Source organism: Nicotiana tomentosiformis, chromosome 5 (genome assembly GCF_000390325.3).
Source record: "Nicotiana tomentosiformis chromosome 5, ASM39032v3, whole genome shotgun sequence".
Taxonomy (NCBI): domain Eukaryota; kingdom Viridiplantae; phylum Streptophyta; class Magnoliopsida; order Solanales; family Solanaceae; genus Nicotiana; species Nicotiana tomentosiformis.
Window position 1 is genome coordinate 4,279,580 of NC_090816.1, and position 25,161 is coordinate 4,304,740.

The following is a 25,161-nucleotide window of genomic DNA, read 5'->3' on the forward strand; positions in this document are numbered from 1 at the left end:
TTCTATACGGCTCGGTGGCAGCACGTATGGGGGAGGCAGGTCGGAGCTTTCAGCACCTATACCCCCCTTATATATGCTTAAAATTAAAAAGCCCAAGTTGCCCGAGTAGACTGCTCTACGTCAGACCATCAGAAGGCTCCTTTCTTACCAGTTCTTGGCCGAAATTACAACCCCAAATTCTGAGTTGTAACATCGGACTTGTACTATGGTCTGTTTATGTACAATAAGAATGCAATGGAGCAGTTGGAAAGGTTTGGCAAGGCTTTTGAGGATTTGAAAAAGGAGTTATTATCATAAAGGGATCATATCAGTGGAGATTACTGAGCAACCAACAAGCAGCAGAACCTCTTGACCCAACTTCCTACCATAATTTTGACTTGGTACGTAGTTTAAGAAAAAAAAAAGATTTTTGAAACTGATGGTATTAAAAGTTTAAGGGATAAAAGCTTTGCGGGGCCATAACATTTGTGTGGTTATAAAAGCTTCTCATTAAGGGTAAAATGAAGAGTTTAAAGTTGAATTATTTGCAATTATACAAATGTGTCATTCTTTTTGGAACAGACTAATAAGAAAAATATGTCATTTAAATTGAAAGCAAGGGAGTAATTAAAGAGAAACAAAAAAAAAAAAAAAAAAAAAAAATAAAAAAAATAAAAATATATATATATATATATATATATTTGAAAAGGTGCATAAATAGAGCCTACTATTGGACTATTGGACTGAAGAGCGAAGATTCAAGGACTACTTCACAGGAATGAAAATCACGAACAACATATGATATAATATAAATATATATATAAATTGTAAGTTGTATGTATTTTGGTATGGAATTGGTATTCACTATTGTTTTTCGATTGAATACATGTGTTGCACCTTAAGCTTGCCCAATTTCTTCATTTGACACCTAAACTAAGAACTGTAACTATTGAACTTGCGAATACCAAATATTTTTAAGAAACATAAATCAAATACCATAACAAATACTAAATTTTTTAGTGTTGGTTCAATAATTAGGTATATACCAAATTATGCACACCCTTAAAAATGACAATGTGGTTTGTATACACAAAAATGATTTAATTAAAAGTTTTAGATGGAGTAGCTGCCAAAAGTTATTGTTTAGGAGTCAAAATTGAATATTTTTAGCGGTAACATGACGATTACATGTGAAAGGAGCCCAGACCACAGCAGGACCTAATTTATTTGAAGTACACAGCATGAATCATACTTTATTTTTGATAGATATGACCTATATGTTTTTCAATGAAACTTAAGTGCCATATATGGCAACAGAATAACCCAAAACTAAAATCACCCCAGTAAACATAAATTATATCCCAAAACTTCTGGAGTAGGGCTTCCTGATCTTGAGGTAGTAGACGCATGGGAACAACATAAACAGACAAATGCTCGTAAATGCGCCTATAAATGTCATAATATATTCGAAAAAGGGAACGACTAATGCAATAATAACTGTGCTAATGATCAAAATAATTCTGACGAAGTAGCTCATAGTTTGAGTCTTGCAGCAAGGAATTGTATCTTCAGTTGTCGTTGCGATTAGTGCGATAATAAGAGTGTAATTGGTTATTGGACTAATTAGTGTCGTGTATATTACAATCATCGAATTCACTTTTTCGGTGAGGAGATCTAGGATTACTTCAACATTAAATTTTAATCGTGCATCAATTACCCCATTGTTGTCATTGATCCATAAGCGATGATGCTTAGTAAAAAGCACAAAAGTAGAACATGTTGAAAATAAAAAGAAAAGGGGATTGGGGAAAGCTATTAAATTAAAGCCGAATAAATTATCTTTATGTGTATTGAGACAAGAGCGGTTCAACAAAACTGGTGGCTTAGAGTCAAACCTTAATAAGAGGTCTTAAGTAAATTTAATAAATTAAGCGTCTGTATGCGCCGCACGTGCATCTTGTGCGTCACTCGTGCATCCCATGTCAATAAATAAATAACTATTTTATAAAAATCACATATATTTGTTATAACATGAGCAATACTAAAAAGTAGAAGGAATAGAGTTCCGGCATTTCAAATCATAACAAACTTAAAGTGTAGTCAATTGTTTCTTCCTGAGGTTTTGTAAAGTGTTTGTATTATCAAGTCATTTGTGATCGGTTTCACCGTAATGTAGGGATAAAACTAACTTAAAATCAATGTTTATACTAATTCAATGACTATAGAATTTAACTTATACTATGTGTTGAGGGGTCTATATAGAAATAAGGGAGTCAATTATTTTCTATGTACTTCAGTTATTTCCACTGAGCATGTCTTAAGATCACTTCCAATCCAAAGTCTTAAGATGAACACATTATTCGTTGATGTTTTGTCCGTCAAAGAATACCCAAAGAGTGATTTTCTTCGAGTTTTACCCACTCATTTTGATATACTTTGCCCTCATCCTATGTTTGGACCAGACAGTGGTAAAGATAGTCGGAAAGATTTAGCCTTTGTATTTGATATAGTCCGTACAGGTGAAGGCGAATCAAGAAAGGCAAGGGTTAATAAGTTGCTTAATATATTTGAGAAATAAGGGTGTAGGTTGGTTGGTACCAATGGCATGTGCTGAGCATGATAGGACCCCAAACTAAAGTCACCCTAATAAATAACAGTTCTATCCCAAAAGTCTTTGACGAAGGCTTATTGATCTTGAGGTAGTAGAGGCATAGAAACAAAATAGAAACTCTAATACCCGTAAATAAACCTAAAAATATAATAACATATTCGAAAAATAAAAGGGCTACTACAATAATAACTATGTTGATGATCAAAACGATTCTGGTGAAGCAGCTTATAGGTGCACTCTTGTGAAAAGAAAATATATCTTAAATGATTGTTGCAATTGGTAAGACAAGCATGCTTGATTATTGGATTGATTAGTATCGTGTATATTGCAATCTTCAAACTAATATTTCTAGATGGGGATATTGAAAGTTACTTATAAGATCAAATTTTGTCCTTAATGTACTTGTGAATCAATGACAACGATTCAGAGAGAAGTAAAAAAAATGAAAAATTTCGCTCTGACACCAATTTGAAAGGATCTAAAGTAATAAAGAATAATATATTCAGAATCTCATAAATTTCTTACTCCCTATGTTTTAAAAAGATTGTCACTATTTCTTTATTAGTCTGTTTTAAAAAAATTGACACATTTCAATATTTGCTAAATAGCAAGCATTTACAGCCACACAAATGCTATGACAGATTTAAGACCACAAGTTTCAAAAATTTTATAGCTTATGGCTTATTTAAAATCATATATCTCGAAAGTCTTCCCCTTTTTACTAAAGTTTATGGCAGTCAAGCTAGAACAATCTTTTGGAAATGGACGGAGTAATATTTTTCACAACTTCACACATGAAATAGCTAAAATGCCCTCCATCCCTATATATTTATAATAGTATATAACCCAGTTTGACTCTCCAAATATCCAAATACTAGCTAGTTTATATACTGCATTTTGACATATTTATGAAAAAGAAAGATATATACTTTCAATTTTAAAAAACTGGTAAAGAGATCATGCAAAATAAGTGCTTTAATTGACAATTAACTGAACTTCAATCAAAATAAAAAATAAAACTTATATATTTTCTCGTTCTTTCGGGTGAATTTCAAAAATAGTCAGATTTACAAGTGGTAATTGAAAATAGCCATAATTTCAAAAGTAATCGAAATTTAGCCATTTTTCATGTAAAGATAAATCTGAACGAAAATATTGTTCAAAATTAAAAAATTATTCCAGCATAATATACTTGAGTTCGAATTTTTTACATGCCAACTTCCAGCATAATATACTGGTCAAGCATAATATGTTGGACGTTCATACACATGTGCTCCAATCTTCAGTATATTATGCTGGAACTTTCTGTGTGCTGGAGTTGCAGCATAATATGCTGGAAGTTCATACACAGGTGCACCAATCTCTAGTATATTATGCTGGAACTTTTCGTGTTGCAGCAAAATAGTGGCTATTTTTTAATAACTTTATAAACGCTGACTATTTTTCAATTACCGGTCCGAAAACTGACTAGCCATATTTTTACCGTTCTTTCCTTTGACACGCAAAGAGAGTCAAACATTACTGTTTTTTGGCCAAGCCCAACTACGAAGCATCACCAAACTAGACCCATCTCTCCCTTACTTCCCGTACTTGTTTTAGGAACCGCGATTTCATGGTTGGTCCTGTAATTGAGATTCTATTTATGACACTTTAGGACATTATAAAAAAAAAAAAAATACAAGTTAGCCTATACAATCATATATTAATAGATTAGTAAAACTCATAAATAAGTACGTGATTTATATTTTATAAGAAAAATAGAAATCTTGACGTAGTATGGGTTAAGTATTGTTTTTTTCAGGCTGTATTCCCTATAGTATTTGACTATATGATTCATAGGTAAAATTTCAATTTTAAATTTTTTGCCTTTTTCCCTTTTTATATACTAAGTTAACCTAGTGTATTAGTGGTCAATGTCATGAATCGGATTAATTGGGTTCAAATATCCATGGAGTTAAGCAATCACTTTCTTATAAACACAAAAGAAACTTTTGTGATGGGCATAGAATTTTAGCTAAACACTATTTCCTATCTCTTAGACATATTTGGCTAAAGTTCAACACTTCTCACAAGTTTCTTTTATGTTTATAAGAAATTGATTGGCCTAATTCTACGCACGTGCCTCTCATGTGACCTGACTAATCTGGATTATGACAGTCTAATTTAAGAATAGTGTATACGGTTAAAACCGATCCTCGATCATGAAGATCGATCGAGGATGGCATTTCAATCGAGGGGTATCTTCATAGAGACCCGAACGAATTCCGAGATGGGGGCATCGAGCTCGGGCGTTCGAATCGACCGAGGTAACATCGACCGATACAGGTCCCGAACATCGATGCCCAAAAGTGATCGCCTAGCTCGAAACCAAGGCCGGGGTTCCGATCCGATACCGAGCTCGAGTCGGTATCGAGTTCACAGATAAAAAGCTGTTACAACCGCACCAAGGGAGAGAATCTCTGCTGGAATTAAGGAGGAGACACACCATCATGGGTCCTCCACTAGTAATATTTATTCCATCATGTTGCTATAGATAAAGTAGTGATCCTTGGCTATAAAAGGCAGGAGAGTTTGTAATAGAAGGGATCTCTTTGGCTATTATTAAGAATTTCATTGTGTTTATCTTTCTAAAGCTCGCCAAATATCTTTGTTCATCATCTTCTATTTTTGCACCATAAATACGTGTATTGTTATTTTCAGATCAAAGGAATCTACTTGCCCTTAGAACCATACATAAATTTAATGTTATTCGATTTTTCGGGTAAATAGTTTGGCGCCCACCATGGGGCTAAGGATAACAAGTGATTATTTGATACAAATATACAGCACACTCCAGCTTACAGCTTCATGTCGGCAATGGCTCTGCCAATCGACCTCAAAGCCGGCCTTCAGGATGAAACCAACAACTTGGTGCCCGTGGCCGAAAGGCTACCCAACAACATCAATGAGGCTCGAATAGAGGAACCCGAAATTCGAGCCGAAGTGCCAGTAGATATCAATTCACGAATAGCTCTAGAAGTGAATCAACGTTCCGAGCAGGAAAGAAGCGTTCAGGGTGGCGCTCGACCCATAGCCCGAGACACCCACAGCACGGGGGAAATCGGGGTCAGTTTGCGCATGATTTTCAAAATGCTACAAGCCCAACAAGTAGCGATAGCTCAGTTGCAGAGCCAAACTCATATGCGAAGTAATCAAACTCCAATCCACTTCTTCGAGAAGTAACCCCCAGAACGGAGCCCGACACAGTGAAACCGAACGAGCGAAAATCAGGAACCGCTCCTGAAATTGCTAAACTGCTCGAGGAACTCACAAAGCGAGTCGAAGCCAACGACAAAAAATTCAAAACATATGATGCTAGGATCGATCAGATCCCGGGGGCTCCGCCCATGATGAAAGGGCTGGATTCGAAGAAATTCATACAAAAGCCTTTTCCATCGAGCGCAGCCCCGAAACCGATCCCAAAAAAGTTCTGTATGCCCGTAATTCCCAAATATAACGGTACGACCGATCCTAACGAACATCTCACCTCCTATACATGTGCCATCATAGGCAACGATTTGGAAGACGATGAGATCGAGTCCGTATTATTGAAAAAGTTCGGAGAGACCCTCGCAAAAGGAGCAATGATCTGGTATCACAACTTGCCACCGGATTCTATCGATTCTTTTGCCATGTTAACAGATTCATTCGTAAAAGCACATGCTGGTGCCGTAAAGCTCGCACCGAGGAAATCGGATCTATTCAAAGTAAAACAAAGGGGTGACGAAATACTGAGGGAATTCGTATCCCGGTTTCAAATGGAACGCATAGATTTGCCACCAGTCACAGATGACTGGGCCGTACAAGCTTTCACCCAAGAGTTGAACGGACTGAGTTCGACAGCATCACGACGGTTGAAACAAAGCTTGATCGAATACCCTGCAATAACTTGGGCGGATATACACAATCTGTATCAGTCGAAAATCAGGGTCGAAGATGATCAATTGGGATTCCCGTATGAACCCACACGTCAGAACCGCGCAACCACTAAAATTCTGAAAGAAACCAACAGAGAACAAAGGTCAAACAGAGACCGATATCAACCGTACGTCACAGATCGGGTGAACCACGGTTCGGCGCATGAGACAGTTAGGAATAACCACAGATATGATCGGGGGCAAAATTCTCGGGGACTTATGAGCAAGAGAGGTTTTGATAAATAGGCCGATCCTATAGAAGTTCCTCGATTATCGGAATATAACTTCAACATCGATACATCCGCCATCGTATCGGCCATCGGACGCATCAAAGATACCCGATGGCCTCGACCCATGCAGACCGATCCGACCCAAAGGAATCCCAATCAAATATGCGAGTATCATGGCACCCATGGTCACAAAACGGAAGAATGCAGACAATTAAGAGAGGAAGTAGCCCGCTTGTTTAACAAAGGGCACCTCAGGGAATTTTTGAGTGATAGGGCAAAGAACCATTTTAAAAACAAGGACTTCAGCAAGCAAAACGAAGAAGAAGAGCCACAACACATCATTCACATGATCATCGGCGGCGTCGATACCCCTCAGGGACCTATGCTCAAACGCGCTAAAACGTCGATTGTGAGGGAAAAGTAATCTCGAATTCAAGATTACACTCCCTCAGGGACTTTATCGTTCAATGATGAAGATGCAGAGGGAATCATCCAACCCCATAACGATGCACTGGTAATATCCGTACTCATGAATAAAATTAAAATTAAGCGTGTGTTAATTGATCCAGGTAGCTCGGCCAATATCATCAGATCGAAGGTCGTAAAATAGCTCGGCCTACAAAATCGGGTCGTATCCGCAACTTTGGTTTTAAACGGATTCAATATGGCATGCGAAACCACCAAAGGCGAGATAACCCTACCAATAAACGTCGCCGGAACAATTCAGGAAATAAATTTTCACGTGATCGAAGGCGATATGAGATATAACGCCCTTTTCGGAAGGCCGTGGATCCACAACATGAGAGCTGTACCTTCGACCCTACACCAGGTCCTCAAATTTCCAACACTGACAGGTGTCAAAATAGTGTACGGAGAACAACTAGCCGCAAAGGAAATGTTCTCCATCGAGGAAGCAAAACCAATAAAGGAAATGCCAGTGAATGGATCGGGTTCAAAAGGAGGCACAGTCGAAGACCGGAACGCCAAATAGAAACCAAAGACATCGGCCCTGACCCAGCAAGATAAACACAGCATCGAAGAAGATAGTGATCAGTGGATCCCTCGATCCTTCGTGACCCCCGATGACTCTGATGCCACCGAATCAACTATTGAGGAATTGGAGCAAATCATTTTGATCGATCACTGGCCCGAACGAAAGGTATACCTGGGAAGGGGTTTAAGACCCGAACTCAGGAAGAAAATCATTCAATTTCTTATCGATAACATCGATTGCTTTGTTTGGTCCCATTTAGATATAACAGAAATCCCACCGGACATAACGACACATCGACTAAGTGTGTCCCCTAGAAATAAGGGAGTCAATTATTTTCTATGTACTTCAGTTATTTCCACTGAGCATGTCTTAAGATCACTTCCAATCCAAAGTCTTAAGATGAACACATTATTCGTTGATGTTTTGTCCGTCAAAGAATACCCAAAGAGTGATTTTCTTCGAGTTTTACCCACTCATTTTGATATACTTTGCCCTCATCCTATGTTTGGACCAGACAGTGGTAAAGATAGTCGGAAAGATTTAGCCTTTGTATTTGATATAGTCCGTACAGGTGAAGGCGAATCAAGAAAGGCAAGGGTTAATAAGTTGCTTAATATATTTGAGAAATTTCGCTCTGACACCAATTTGAAAGGATCTAAAGTAATAAAGAATAATATATTCAGAATCTCATAAATTTCTTACTCCCTATGTTTTAAAAAGATTGTCACTATTTCTTTATTAGTCTGTTTTAAAAAAATTGACACATTTCAATATTTGCTAAATAGCAAGCATTTACAGCCACACAAATGCTATGACAGATTTAAGACCACAAGTTTCAAAAATTTTATAGCTTATGGCTTATTTAAAATCATATATCTCGAAAGTCTTCCCCTTTTTACTAAAGTTTATGGCAGTCAAGCTAGGACAATCTTTTGGAAATGGACGGAGTAATATTTTTCACAACTTCACACATGAAATAGCTAAAATGCCCTCCATCCCTATATATTGATAATAGTATATAACCCAGTTTGGCTCTCCAAATATCCAAATACTAGCTAGTTTATATACTGCATTTTGACATATTTATGAAAAAGAAAGATATATACTTTCAATTTTAAAAAACTGGTAAAGAGATCATGCAAAATAAGTGCTTTAATTGACAATTAACTGAACTTCAATCAAAATAAAAAATAAAACTTATATATTTTCTCGTTCTTTCGGGTGAATTTCAAAAATAGTCAGATTTACAAGTGGTAATTGAAAATAGCCATAATTTCAAAAGTAATCGAAATTTAGCCATTTTTCATGTAAAGATAAATCTGAACGAAAATATTGTTCAAAATTAAAAAATTATTCCAGCATAATATACTTGAGTTCGAATTTTTTACATGCCAACTTCCAGCATAATATACTGGTCAAGCATAATATGTTGGACGTTCATACACATGTGCTCCAATCTTCAGTATATTATGCTGGAACTTTCTGTGTGCTGGAGTTGCAGCATAATATGCTGGAAGTTCATACACAGGTGCACCAATCTCTAGTATATTATGCTGGAACTTTTCGTGTTGCAGCAAAATAGTGGCTATTTTTTAATGACTTTATAAACGCTGACTATTTTTCAATTACCGGTCCGAAAACTGACTAGCCATATTTTTACCGTTCTTTCCTTTGACACGCAAAGAGAGTCAAACATTACTGTTTTTTGGCCAAGCCCAACTACGAAGCATCACCAAACTAGACCCATCTCTCCCTTACTTCCCGTACTTGTTTTAGGAACCGCGATTTCATGGTTGGTCCTGTAATTGAGATTCTATTTATGACACTTTAGGACATTATAAAAAAAAAAAAAATATACAAGTTAGCCTATACAATCATATATTAATAGATTAGTAAAACTCATAAATAAGTACGTGATTTATATTTTATAAGAAAAATAGAAATCTTGACGTAGTATGGGTTAAGTATTGTTTTTTTCAGGCTGTATTCCTTATAGTATTTGACTATATGATTCATAGGTAAAATTTCAATTTTAAATTTTTTGCCTTTTTCCCTTTTTATATACTAAGTTAACCTAGTGTATTAGTGGTCAATGTCATGAATCGGATTAATTGGGTTCAAATATCCATGGAGTTAAGCAATCACTTTCTTATAAACACAAAAGAAACTTTTGTGAGGGGCATAGAATTTCAGCTAAACACTATTTCCTATCTCTTAGACATATTTGGCTAAAGTTCAACACTTCTCACAAGTTTCTTTTATGTTTATAAGATTTTGATTGGCCTAATTCTACGCACGTGCCTCTCATGTGACCTGACTAATCTGGATTATGACAGTCTAATTTAAGAATAGTGTATACGGTTAAAACCGATCCTCGATTATGAAGATCGATCGAGGATGGCATTTCAATCGAGGGGTATCTTCATAGAGACCCGAACGAATTCCGAGATGGGGGCATCGAGCTCGGGCGTTCGAATCGACCGAGGTAACATCGACCGATACAGGTCCCGAACATCGATGCCCAAAAGTGATCGCCTAGCTCGAAACCAAGGCCGGGGTTCCGATCCGATACCGAGCTCGAGTCGGTATCGAGTTCACAGACAAAAAGCTGTTACAACCGCACCAAGAGAGAGAATCTCTGCGGAAATTAAGGAGGAGACACACCATCATGGGTCCTCCACTAGTAATATTTATTCCATCATGTTGCTATAGATAAAGTATTGATCCTTGGCTATAAAAGGCAGGAGAGTTTGTAATAGAAGGGATCTCTTTGGCTATTATTAAGAATTTCATTGTGTTTATCTTTCTAAAGCTCGCCAAATATCTTTGTTCATCATCTTCTATTTTTGCACCATAAATACGTGTATTGTTATTTTCAGATCAAAGGAATCTACTTGCCCTTAGAACCATACATAAATTTAACGTTATTCGATTTTTCGGGTAAATAGTTTGGCGCCCACCGTGGGGCTAAGGATAACAAGTGATTATTTGATACAAATATACAGCACACTCCAGCTTACAGCTTCATGTCGGCAATGGCTCTGCCAATCGACCTCGAAGCCGGCCTTCAGGATGAAACCAACAACTTGGTGCCCGTGGCCGAAAGGCTACCCAACAACATCAACGAGGCTCGAATAGAGGAACCCGAAATTCGAGCCGAAGTGCCAGTAGATATCAATTCACGAATAGCTCTAGAAGTGAATCAACGTTCCGAGCAGGAAAGAAGCGTTCAGGGTGGCGCTCGACCCATAGCCCGAGACACCCACAGCACGGGGGAAATCGGGGTCAGTTTGCGTATGATTTTCAAAATGCTACAAGCCCAACAAGTAGCGATAGCTCAGTTGCAGAGCCAAACTCATATGCGAAGTAATCCAAACTCCAATCCACTTCTTCGAGAAGTAACCCCCAGAACGGAGCCCGACACAGTGAAACCGAACGAGCGAAAATCAGGAACCGCTCCTGAAATTGCTAAACTGCTCGAGGAACTCACAAAGCGAGTCGAAGCCAACGACAAAAAATTCAAAACATATGATGCTAGGATCGATCAGATCCCGGGGGCTCCGCCCATGATGAAAGGGCTGGATTCGAAGAAATTCATACAAAAGCCTTTTCCATCGAGCGCAGCCCCGAAACCGATCCCAAAAAAGTTCTGTATGCCCGTAATTCCCAAATATAACGGTACGACCGATCCTAACGAACATCTCACCTCCTATACATGTGCCATCAAAGGCAACGATTTGGAAGACGATGAGATCGAGTCCGTATTATTGAAAAGGTTCGGAGAGACCCTCACAAAAGGAGCAATGATCTGGTATCACAACTTGCCACCGGATTCTATCGATTCTTTTGCCATGTTAACAGATTCGTTCGTAAAAGCACATGCTGGTGCCGTAAAGGTCGCACCGAGGAAATCGGATCTATTCAAAGTAAAACAAAAGGGTGACGAAATACTGAGGGAATTCGTATCCCGGTTTCAAATGGAACGCATGGATTTGCCACCAGTCATAGATGACTGGGCCGTACAAGCTTTCACCCAAGAGTTGAACGGACTGAGTTCGACAACATCACGACGGTTGAAACAAAGCTTGATCGAATACCCTACAATAACTTGGGCGGATATACACAATCTGTATCAGTCGAAAATCAGGGTCGAAGATGATCAATTGGGATTCCCGTATGAACCCACACGTCAGAACCGTGCAACCACTAAAATTCTGAAAGAAACCAACAGAGAACAAAGGTCAAACAGAGACCGATATCAACCGTACGTCATAGATCGGGTGAACCACGGTTCGGCGCATGAGACAGTTAGGAATAACCACAGATATGATTGGGGGCAAAATTCTCGGGGACTTATGAGCAAGAGAGGTTTTGATAAATAGGCCGATCCTATAGAAGTTCCTCGATTATCGGAATATAACTTCAACATCAATACATCCGCCATCGTATCGGCCATCGGACGCATCAAAGATACCCGATGGCCTCGACCCATGCAGACCGATCCGACCCAAAGGAATCCCAATCAAATATGCGAGTATCATGGCACCCATGGTCACAAAACGGAAGAATGCAGACAATTAAGAGAGGAAGTAGCCCGCTTGTTTAACAAAGGGCACCTCAGGGAATTTTTGAGTGATAGGGCAAAGAACCATTTTAAAAACAAGGACTTCAGCAAGCAAAACGAAGAAGAAGAGCCACAACACATCATTCACATTATCATCGGCGGTGTCGATACCCCTCAGGGACCTATGCTCAAACACGCTAAAACGTCGATTGTGAGGGAAAAGCGATCTCGAATTCAAGATTACACTCCCTCAGGGACTTTATCGTTCAATGATGAAGATGCAGAGGGAATCATCCAACCCCATAACGATGCACTGGTAATATCCGTACTCATGAATAAAATTAAAATTAAGCGTGTGTTAATTGATCCAGGTAGCTCGGCCAATATCATCAGATCGAAGGTCGTAAAATAGCTCGGCCTACAAAATCGGGTCGTATCCGCAACTTTGGTTTTAAACGGATTCAATATGGCATGCGAAACCACCAAAGGCGAGATAACCCTACCAATAAACATCGCCGAAACAATTCAGGAAACAAATTTTCACGTGATCGAAGGCGATATGAGATATAACGCCCTTTTCGGAAGGCCGTGGATCCACAACATGAGAGCTGTACCTTCGACCCTACACCAGGTCCTCAAATTCCCAACACTGACAGGTGTCAAAATAGTGTACGGAGAACAACTAGCCGCAAAGGAAATGTTCTCCATCGAGGAAGCAAAACCAATAAAGGAAATGCCAGTGAATGGATCGGGTTCAAAAGGAGGCACAGTCGAAGACCGGAACGCCAAATAGAAACCAAAGACATCGGCCCTGACCCAGCAAGATAAACATAGCATCGAAGAAGATAGTGATCAGTGGATCCCTCGATCCTTCGTGACCCCCGATGACTCCGATGCCACCGAATCAACTATTGAGGAATTGGAGCAAATCATTTTGATCGATCACTGGCCCGAACGAAAGGTATACCTGGGAAGGGGTTTAAGACCCGAACTCAGGAAGAAAATCATTCAATTTCTTATCGATAACATCGATTGCTTTGCTTGGTCCCATTTAGATATAACAGGAATCCCACCGGACATAACGACACATCGACTAAGTGTGTCCCCTAGATTCAGACCGGTGAAGCAAAAAAGAAGACCCCAATCAGAGGTGAAGCACGCATTCATAAAATATGAGGTAACTAAACTGCTCAAAATAGGATCCATTAGAGAGGTAAAATACCCCGAATGGTTGTCCAATGTGGTCGTAGTGCCTAAAAAGGGAAACAAACTTAGAATGTGTATAGATTACAAGGACTTGAACAAAGCATGCCCAAAGGATTCTTATCCACTGCCCAACATCGATCACTTGATCGATGCCACGGCCGGCCACGAGATCCTTACTTTTCTCGATGCCTATTCCGGGTATAATCAAATCCAGATGAACCCGTAAGACCAGGAAAAGACTTCGTTTGTGACCAGATACGGAACATATTGTTATAACGTAATGCTCTTCGGGCTAAAAAATGCAGGAGCTACTTATCAACGCCTAGTAAATAGAATGTTCGAAGAACAAATAGGTAAATCAATGGAAGTCTATATTGATGACATGTTAGTCAAGTCCCTGCGCGCAGAGGACCATTTGACCCATTTGCAGGAAACGTTCGATATTCTGAGGAAATACAACATGAGGCTCAACCCCGAAAAATGTGCTTTCGGAGTCGGCTCGGGTAAGTTCCTCGGCTTCATGGTGTCAAATCAGGGAATCGAGATTAACCCAGACAAAATCAAGGCCATCGAAGACATTACCATCATGAACAGCGTGAAAGCTGTCCAAAGGTTAACAAAAAGAATAGCAGCCTTAGGCCGATTCATTTCGAGATCATCAGATCGAAGCCACAAATTTTTCTCTCTACTCAAAAAGAAGAACGACTTCGCTTGGACACCGGAATGCCAACTAGCGTTACAAGAACTGAAACGATATCTATCGAACCCACCACTGCTGCATACTCCAAAAACTGACGAAAAACTTTACCTGTACTTGGCAGTATCAGAAGTCGCCATAAGCAGTGTCCTGGTTCGAGAAGAGGAAGGTACGCAATTTCCTATTTACTATGTAAGTCGGACCTTGGGGGAAGCGGAAACTAGATACCCGCACTTGGAAAAATTGGCGCTTGCGCTGGTTAGCGCCTCTAGGAAATTACGACCGTACTTCCAATGCCACCCCATATGCGTATTAACCACCTGCCCACTTCGTAATATTTTGCATAGGCCTGAACTATCGGGCCGATTGGCCAAATGGGCCATCGAACTCAGCGGGTACGATATCGAATATCGACCACGAACAGCCATCAAGTCTCAAATTTTAGCAGACTTCATGGCCAATTTCATGCCGACCCTCGTACCCGCAGTCGAAAAGAACTACTGTTAAAATCAAATTTATCAACGAGGGCATGGATCCTCTTTACGGACGGAGCTTCGAACGTAAAGGGATCCGGGCTAGGCATAGTTTTAAAATGTCCCGGGGGTAACATTATTAGGCAAGCTATTAAAACTATCAGGTTAACTAACAACGAGGCCGAGTATGAAGCCATAATTGCAGGTCTCGAGCTAGCTAGAAATCTGGGAGCGGAGGTCGTTGAGGCCAATTGCGACTCTTTGCTAGTGGTGAGTCAAGTAAACAAAACCTTCGAAGTCCGAGAAGGCAGAATGCAAAGGTATTTGGACAAACTACTTGTCAATTTGAACCATTTCAAACAATGGAGTCTACGACATGTTCCACGAGAACAGAATAACGAGGCCGATTGCGCTTGCTAATTTGGGATCATCGGTCGAGGTGAATGATTTGAACTCGGAAACTGTCGTTCAACTTTCAAGATCTGTAATCGAAGAAGGGCACGCCGAAATAAATTCTACTAGCTTAACCTGGGATTGGAGAAACAACTATATTGAATACTTAAAAGACGGAAAGCTCCCTTCAGACCACAAAGAGTCCAGGACCCTTAGAACCAAAGCTGCTCGATTCACTTTGGCTGCGGACGGAACGTTATATCGAAGAACATTCGATGGACCGATGGCGGTATGCATAGGTCCGGGAGATACCAATTACATCCTCCGGGAAGTACACGAGGGCACTTGCGGCAATCACTCCGGTGCTGACATGTTAGTTCGAAAAGTGATCAGAGCAGGGTATTATTGGATCGATATGGGCAAAGACGCAAAAGAATTTGTTCGTAAATGCTATAAATGTCAAAGGTTTACTCCAATGATCCATCAGCCCGGAGAACAACTTCACTCGGTCCTATCGCCATGGCCATTCATGAAATGGGGAATGGACATCATCGGCCCCCTACCATCAACCCCAGGTAAAGCCAGATTTATTTTGTTTGTGACTGACTATTTTTCTAAATGGGTTGAAGCGCAGGCGTTCGAGAAAGTAAGAGAAAAATAGGTTATCGACTTTTTGTAGGATCATATCATATGCCGATTCGGGATACCATCCGAAATATTATGTGATAATAGGAAGCAATTCATTGGCAGCAAAATCACAAAATTCTTCGAAGACCACAAAATAAGAAGGATACTAGCAACCCCATACCACCCTAGTAGAAACGGACAAGCCGAATCAACAAACAAAACTATTCTTCAAAATCTGAAAAAAAGATTGAACGACGCTAAGGGAAAATGGAGAGAAATCCTGCCCGAAATCCTTTGGGCATACCGAACAACATCGAAATCTAGTACATGGGCGACCCCATTCTCCTTAGTATATGGCTCTGAAGCATTGATACCAGTCGAAGTCGGAGAGCCTAGTCCCAGATTTCGATTCATGACGGAAGAATCGAATAACGAGGCTATGAACACTAGCCTTGAATTATCGGACGAAGGACGAGAAGCTGCCCTCATCCGGTTGGCCGCACAAAAGCAACGAATCGAAAGGTATTACAATCGAAGAACTAAACTTTGCCACTTCAAGCCAGGGGACTTGGTGTTAAGGAAAGTCACCATCAATACTCGAAATCCAAACGAAGGAAAACTAGGACCAAATTGGGAAGGACCGTATCAGGTGCTCGAGCACTTTGGGAAAGGATCGTACAGGCTCGGCATCATAAACGGCAAACAGCTATCAAGCAGTTGGAATGTATCACATCTAAAACGGTACTACTGCTAAGGTCGGACCTTATTCAACTGTCCCGTACAGAAGTTCGAACAAAGAACAGAAGTATTCTTTTACTCAAGAGCACGAGTTGCACTCTTTTTTCCTTAGACCGGCTTTTTTCCAAATGGGTTATTTGCGGCAAGGTTTTTAATGAGGCAACCATCGATCGTGCTGCGCTTTCAAAATAGTATCCGAGGCTTTTCGACCCTTAGCCCGAACGGCCTCGAATACCGGGGGGAGGGGGGGCACCAGGGCCTCAAATACATTGAGTTTAGACGCAACAAAGACTTCTCACAACAATAGAGGAAAAATTGTTAGAGCCAAAATGGTCAAAATAAACCATGCTCATATTAGATTGCACCTTGAGATTTATTATGCAACCAGAATTAACAATCACTCGAATATTAAGCCTACGGGCTTCCACATTATCTCGAGTTTGAAATAATCATTCGAATATTAAGCCTACGGGCGACCACATTATCTCGAGTTCAAAATAATCACTCGAATATTAAGCCTACGGGCTACTCCTATATCAAGTTCGAAATACTCAGTCGACCGTCGAGCCTAGGGGTTACTTTAACATCGAGTTCGAAATAATCACTCGAATATTAAACCTACGGGCTTCCACATTATCTCAAGTTTGAAATAATCATTCGAATATTAAGCCTACGGGCTACCACATTATCTCGAGTTCAAAATAATTACTCGAATATTAAGCCTACGGGCTACTCCTATATCAAGTTCGAAATACTCAGTCGACCATCGAGCCTACGGGCTGCCAAGTTCAAACAAGGACCCAATCGAATTTGAAACATTAAAAAAGCTACGTTTACTCAGAGTTTACGTTAAATCATCGACTCAACAAGAAAAATCAACCTTGTTATATATATATATATATATATATATATATATATATATACAAAATTGCCTACGTAATTAATTTACAGGTAATGAGAATTAGACTCTAAGCTTCTGGGCTGGGGTCTTCCTCACCCTCGGACCCGCTTTTGCTACCATCATCGTTATCATCGTCATCATCATCAGAAGCCAAGGCTTCAGCTTCTGCTTCAAGCTCTTTTGCCTTTTTTACCTCTTCGGTAAGATCGAAACCTCGAGCATGAATCTCCTTGAGGGTCTCCCTCCGAGATCTACACTTAACAAGTTCGGCAACCCAATGAGCTCGAGCATCGGCAATCTTCACCGCTTCCCGGGCCTCCACCTGAGCGGCCTCAGCATCAGCTCGATATACAGCAATAGACTTATCCGCCAAAACTTTCGACGACTCGGCCTCTGCCTTAGCCTCAGCAAGTCGTATCTCAAGTTCATCGATTTTCTTAGTCTGAACCGACACCTTTTGCTTGACGTTTCGAAGCTGAACGTCGGCTGATAATAACTTTGTTAAGATAGTTTCTTTCTCCACTGCCAGGCGGTCAATAGTCTCCTTCCACTGGTTGCATTCGGCCCGGATTTGATCGACCTCCTCTCGAAGTAGCCTGATCCTCTCGATCATTTGCTGCAACTGAGACAACGGATGGTTAACTTCCACAGTCGAGTCGAATCCATACTTTAATAGAACAAGGCTCACCTGTTGATCGAGCTCGACCCTTTCTTCACGAACCTTAGCCAAATCTGCTTGAAGATCCTTTATAGCCTCCTCCTTCTTGAGACAAAGAAGCTGAAGGTCATCTCTTTCACCTAGGACCTTCCGGAGTTCGGCCTCACACTGGCTAAAATCAACTCGAAACCTACCGATGGCCTGCATGGTTAGAAACTGTCATCAACTCGAAAGCTCACCGATATCGGAACCGCCAAGTATGAAAAAGAACAAAGAAGCCAAGTACGGAAGAATCATTACCCGAGTAATAAAACGCTGAGCTTCCTCTAACAAAAGAGAAGCATCACCGATATCGGAACTGTTATCAACACCGGTAAAACAATCCTTAAAAGGATCCGCTGCACCTGAGCCAGTGCCAATATCGGGAGTCTTCAGCTCTCGAGCCTCCTTCAACGCCTCCTCAGAAAAAGACAGAAGGGAAGGTGAATGACCCATTGCCATTGCCCCGAGAAAATCACTCGGAGTACTCCGATCGAGACTTAGGACTTCGGAACCAACCCTGATGGGCACGGCCGCCATCGGCTCAGCAGCTCTAACAACCTCGACTGCCTCCGTAGGTCGGACTACCAAAGCCGAAGAGTTATCTTCTTCTTCTTCCTCCCTCAGTCGATGGACCGAGTCGATCGAAAGGGCAATAATTTTTCTCCTCACCGTTCGAGTTTTGGGCTTAGGGTCCTCCGACCGAGAGGAAGCCCTTTGTTTCTTTTCTTTTACCTGTTCCGGGACCGGGGGCTTATTGCCTTCATCACCGCTCAAAGGCCGCAGAACGGCATCCCTAGTTACACCTATATACAAGGGAAAAATTGATAACGAAATGAACGCAGAATATACCTCGAGGAAAACAGGAACCAAACCTCACTATGATTCTTGGCCTCCCATCTACCTTTAGCCAAATCACGCCAAGCACGCTCGGCCTAGGATGAAGTCGAGGCTAACTTTCGAACCCAATCCTCGAGGTCAGGCACAGCTTGTGGCATCCAAGGTGCAGCTGAACATCAGAAAATAATATTAGCAAACACGGAAAAAGACACGAAAAGCAAACACGGATCACTTACGGTCGAAGTTCCATTTTTCAGGAAACGACATCTTTTCCTCCGGGATAAGATCACAAGTCCTCACTCGAACATATCGACCCATCCAGCCTCGATCCTTATCTTCATCGATGCTCGACATCAAGGCCTTTTATGCCCGATGATATAGCCTAATAAGTCCACGATAAATCTGAGGCCGATACAGTCGTATAAGGTGGCTCAGAGAAAAATCCAACCCTCCGGCTTTGATAGAGAAGAAACGCAATAAGATGACTATACGCCATAAGGAAGGATGAATTTGGCCGAGGGTGACCTGATATCTCCTGCAGAAATCAAAAGTCACGGGATCGACAGCTCCCAATGTAAAGGGATAGGTGTAAACACTTAGAAATCCCTCCACATAGGTAGTGACGCTCTCATCGGAGGAGGGGATTTGTAACACAACCTCAGAACCCCAGCCGCAGTCTTTCCTGACGGCCTCGAGGTGAACCTCCGCTATAGAGCACATATACATCGATACGTGCTCACACCGACCCGGAACGGACGAAGGATTCTCCACCTTAAAATCAGCTTTTAAAATATACGGGCCGGAAATATAATCCTGTACAGACGGCTCGGTCGGCGCCTTATCGTCACACGGCCGTGAGGAACAAGCTTTCTCCTTGTGAGGTACGATTTTTGAAGTTTTCGCCATTAATACGAGAAGAAAAAGTCGCAAAGAAAGGTGAAAGAGGGGACAACACTGAAACCCTGGTATAAGCGGCACTAAAGCAACGAAATAAGAGAAACTAATCAAAGAGAATTTGGGAAAAGAGGAAGCACAAAAGTGGAAAAAATTATATGTGAAAACCATTTATAAGGCATGGCGATTCGTTTCAAGCGGTGGCCGACCACCGACTGACAAGCATTAAATACCTCAATAAAACCAAATCGATGGGATAGTTATCACGCACGTCATAGTCAAAGCCGATAGAAACGTCATTATCGATTCGGTCGAACCTTAGGAAAATCACATCGTTTCTCGTCATCTCCTTTTCAAGAAACGAGGGGGCTATCTGTATACGGTTAAAACCGATCCTCGGTCATAAAGATCGATCGAGGATGGCATTTCAATCGAGGGATATCTTCATAGAGACCCCGAACGAATTTCGAGATGGGGGCGTCGATCTCGGGCGTTCGAATCGACCGAGGTAACAACGACCGATACAGGTCCCGAACATCGATGCCCAAAAGTGATCGCCTAGCTCGAAACCAAGGCCGGGGTTCCGATCCGATACCGAGCTCGAGTCGGTATCGAGTTCACAGACAAAAAGCTGTTACAACCGCACCAAGGGAGAGAATCTCTGCGGGAATTAAGGAGGAGACATACCATCATGGGTTCTCCACTAGTAATATTTATTCCATCATGTTGCTATAGATAAAGTAGTGATCCTTGGCTATAAAAGGCAGGAGAGTTTGTAATAGAAGGGATCTCTTTGGCTATTATTAAGAATTTCATTGTGTTTATCTTTCTAAAGCTCGCCAAATATCTTTGTTCATCATCTTCTATTTTTGCACCATAAATACGTGTATTGTTATTTTCAGATCAAAGGAATCTACTTGCCCTTAGAACCATACATAAATTCAACGTTATCCGATTTTTCGGGTAAACAAATAGGTTAGGTGTTTATGTTTATACAGAGTTATATGTCATTGAAAAAAAAAGGTAACTTACAAACTGCTCAAATAAAATTCTGGAACTTTATGCAATAATTTGGAAGAGAAAAGAAGAAAAACAAGAATGGAAAGAAGAACAAGAAGAAAGGATAGAATTTATTTGAATTTCACAACATGAATCATACTTCATTTTTGTTGGACATGCTTCATGATGTTTTTCAATGAAATATAAGTTCCACATATGGAAACACAAGTACCCAAAATTAAAATCATCCCAATAAATATAACTTCTATTCCAAAATTCCTTGAGTAAGGCTTCTTGATCTTGAGATAGCAGAGGCATGGGAACAATATAGACACACTAACGCCCAAAAATCCGCCTATAAACGTCATGACATATCCAAAAAATGGAACTGCTAATGCGACAATAATTGTGCTGATGACCAAAACGGTTCTGATGAAGTAGCTCATAGGTTTACTTTTGCGGAAAGGAAATATATCTTCGATTGCTGTTGCAATTGGTGAGACAACAAGAGTGTACTTAGTTATTGGATTTATTAATGTTGTGTATATTGCGATTTTCGAACTAATTTTTCTAGTCGGAAAATTTAAGGTCACTTGACATCAAATTTTCTCCATACATTAAGTAACCCATAGTTGCCATTGATCCATAAGTGATAGTACTTAGTATAAAGCACAAGAGCAGAACTTGTTGACAACAAAAAGAAAGGGGAATGAGGCAAACTGTTTTTGAAGTTGGATTAAACAAATCTCCATGCTCTAGTAAGAGGATATAAAAGAAAATATAGTAGGAGTAATTTAAGTGGGGGTTTGGACATAAGAATTGTAAAATTCCAAAATAGGGGGAAAATCTTTTGTAAGTGAAAATGGTATTTGAAATTTAGAGTTGTGTTTGGACATGCATATAATTTTGGGTTATTTTTGAAGTTTTGTGAGTGATTTGAGTGAAAATTTTGAAATACAGCTTTTTGGAGTTTTTCAAATTTTCGAAAATTTTCAAAATGAATCTTCAAGTGAAAATTGGAAATTTAATGAACAAACGTTGATTTCGAAAAAAAATAAAAATTGTTTGGAAAAAAGAGAAAAAAATTTTATGTCCAAAAAAGAGTAAGGCAACCTTTAGTCCTTGGCCATTGTCATGCGCCTCTTTCATACCATGCCCATACATAGCCCTCTTGCAGCACGCTTCCATTTCGAAGTAGTGCAGTGTCGCCCACACCTGTACCTTTAGGCCAACGGACCCTTGCTTGCATGGCTGAACCAAAGCCATGCTCACAAGTCGACACATGATACCCCTATAACAGGTGCGTCAAGTATCCAATCGGCGTGGAGGTCTCTTTCCAACACTCGGCAGCCCGCGGGGCTGGCCGTTCCACAATAGCAGCCTCCACTGCCCTTTTGATGTCCAACGCAGGCCCTAAGGCGTTGCGCAGCCCATACGAGTTCCCAAACTCGTATGGATACCTTTGACACTCCCTTGAGTCATCTAGGCAGGCCCTTGGGGTTCACCCCCAAGGCAGCTCGTTCTATACGGCTCGGTGGTAGCACGTATGGGGGAGACAAGTCGGAGCTTTCAGCACCTATACCCCCCTTATATATGCTTAAAATTAAAAAGTCCAAGTTGCCCGAGTAGACTGCTCTACGTCAGACCATCAGAAGGCTTCTTTCTCACCAGTTCTTGGCCGAAATTACAACCCCAAATTCTGAGTTGTAACATCGGACTTGTACTATGGTCTGTTTATGTACAATAAGAATGCAATGGAGCAGTTGGAAAGGTTTGGCAAGGCTTTTGAGGATTTGAAAAAGGAGTTATTATCATAAAGGGATCATATCAGTGGAGATTACTGAGCAACCAACAAGCAGCAGAACCTCTTGACCCAACTTCCTACCATAATTTTGACTTGGTACGTAGTTTAAGAAAAAAAAAAAGATTTTTGAAACTGATGGTATTAAAAGTTTAAGGGATAAAAACTTTGCGGGGCCATAATATTTGTGTGGTTATAAAAGCTTCTCATTAAGGGTAAAATAAAGAGTTTAAAGTTGAATTATTTGCAATTATACAAATGTGTCATTCTTTTTGGAACAGACTAATAAGAAAAACATGTCATTTAAATTGAGAAATAAGGGTGTAGGTTGGTTGGTACCAATGGCATGTGCTGAGCATGATAGGACCCCAAACTAAAGTCACCCTAATAAATAACAGTTCTATCCCAAAAGTCTTTGACGAAGGCTTATTGATCTTGAGGTAGTAGAGGCATAGAAACAAAATAGAAACTCTAATACCCGTAAATAAACCTAAAAATATAATAACATATTCGAAAAATAAAATGGCTACTACAATAATAACTATGTTGATGATCAAAACGATTCTGGTGAAGCAGCTTATAGGTGCACTCTTGTGAAAAGAAAATATATCTTAAATGATTGTTGCAATTGGTAAGACAAGCATGCTTGATTATTGGATTGATTAGTATCGTGTATATTGCAATCTTCAAACTAATATTTCTAGATGGGGATATTGAAAGTTACTTATAAGATCAAATTTTGTCCTTAATGTACTTGTGAATCAATGACAACGATTCAGAGAGAAGTAAAAAAAATGAAAAATTTCGCTCTGACACCAATTTGAAAGGATCTAAAGTAATAAAGAATAATATATTCAGAATCTCATAAATTTCTTACTCCCTATGTTTTAAAAAGATTGTCACTATTTCTTTATTAGTCTGTTTTAAAAAAATTGACACATTTCAATATTTGCTAAATAGCAAGCATTTACAGCCACACAAATGCTATGACAGATTTAAGACCACAAGTTTCAAAAATTTTATAGCTTATGGCTTATTTAAAATCATATATCTCGAAAGTCTTCCCCTTTTTACTAAAGTTTATGGCAGTCAAGCTAGAACAATCTTTTGGAAATGGACGGAGTAATATTTTTCACAACTTCACACATGAAATAGCTAAAATGCCCTCCATCCCTATATATTTATAATAGTATATAACCCAGTTTGACTCTCCAAATATCCAAATACTAGCTAGTTTATATACTGCATTTTGACATATTTATGAAAAAGAAAGATATATACTTTCAATTTTAAAAAACTGGTAAAGAGATCATGCAAAATAAGTGCTTTAATTGACAATTAACTGAACTTCAATCAAAATAAAAAATAAAACTTATATATTTTCTTGTTCTTTCGGGTGAATTTCAAAAATAGTCAGATTTACAAGTGGTAATTGAAAATAGCCATAATTTCAAAAGTAATCGAAATTTAGCCATTTTTCATGTAAAGATAAATCTGAACGAAAATATTGTTCAAAATTAAAAAATTATTCCAGCATAATATACTTGAGTTCGAATTTTTTACATGCCAACTTCCAGCATAATATACTGGTCAAGCATAATATGTTGGACGTTCATACACATGTGCTCCAATCTTCAGTATATTATGCTGGAACTTTCTGTGTGCTGGAGTTGCAGCATAATATGCTGGAAGTTCATACACAGGTGCACCAATCTCTAGTATATTATGCTGGAACTTTTCGTGTTGCAGCAAAATAGTGACTATTTTTTAATGACTTTATAAACGCTGACTATTTTTCAATTACCGGTCCGAAAACTGACTAGCCATATTTTTACCGTTCTTTCCTTTGACACGCAAAGAGAGTCAAACATTACTGTTTTTTGGCCAAGCCCAACTACGAAGCATCACCAAACTAGACCCATCTCTCCCTTACTTCCCGTACTTGTTTTAGGAACCGCGATTTCATGGTTGGTCCTGTAATTGAGATTCTATTTATGACACTTTAGGACATTATAAAAAATAAAATAAAATACAAGTTAGCCTATACAATCATATATTAATAGATTAGTAAAACTCATAAATAAGTACGTGATTTATATTTTATAAGAAAAATAGAAATCTTGACGTAGTATGGGTTAAGTATTGTTTTTTTCAGGCTGTATTCCCTATAGTATTTGACTATATGATTCATAGGTAAAATTTCAATTTTAAATTTTTTGCCTTTTTCCCTTTTTATATACTAAGTTAACCTAGTGTATTAGTGGTCAATTTCATGAATCGGATTAATTGGGTTCAAATATCCATGGAGTTAAGCAATCACTTTCTTATAAACACAAAAGAAACTTTTGTGAGGGCATAGAATTTTAGCTAAACACTATTTCCTATCTCTTAGACATATTTGGCTAAAGTTCAACACTTCTCACAAGTTTCTTTTATGTTTATAAGAAATTGATTGGCCTAATTCTACGCACATGCCTCTCATGTGACCTGACTAATCTGGATTATGACAGTCTAATTTAAGAATAGTGTATACGGTTAAAACCGATCCTCGATCATGAAGA

At 39.6% G+C, this 25,161-nt stretch overlaps 1 protein-coding gene across 1 annotated transcript in view; it reads right to left on the minus strand.

Moving 5' to 3' along the window:
* Positions 1-25,161, minus strand: part of LOC138891855 (uncharacterized) — an 80,280-nt gene that overhangs the window by 28,749 nt on the left and 26,370 nt on the right. The window contains exons 8-9 of the mRNA XM_070175538.1: positions 18,328-18,872; positions 17,625-18,228 (exon numbers count right to left, since the gene is read on the minus strand). Coding sequence (XP_070031639.1) covers positions 17,625-18,228; positions 18,328-18,872 — 1,149 coding nt within the window. The remainder of the gene's footprint in view (positions 1-17,624; positions 18,229-18,327; positions 18,873-25,161) is intronic.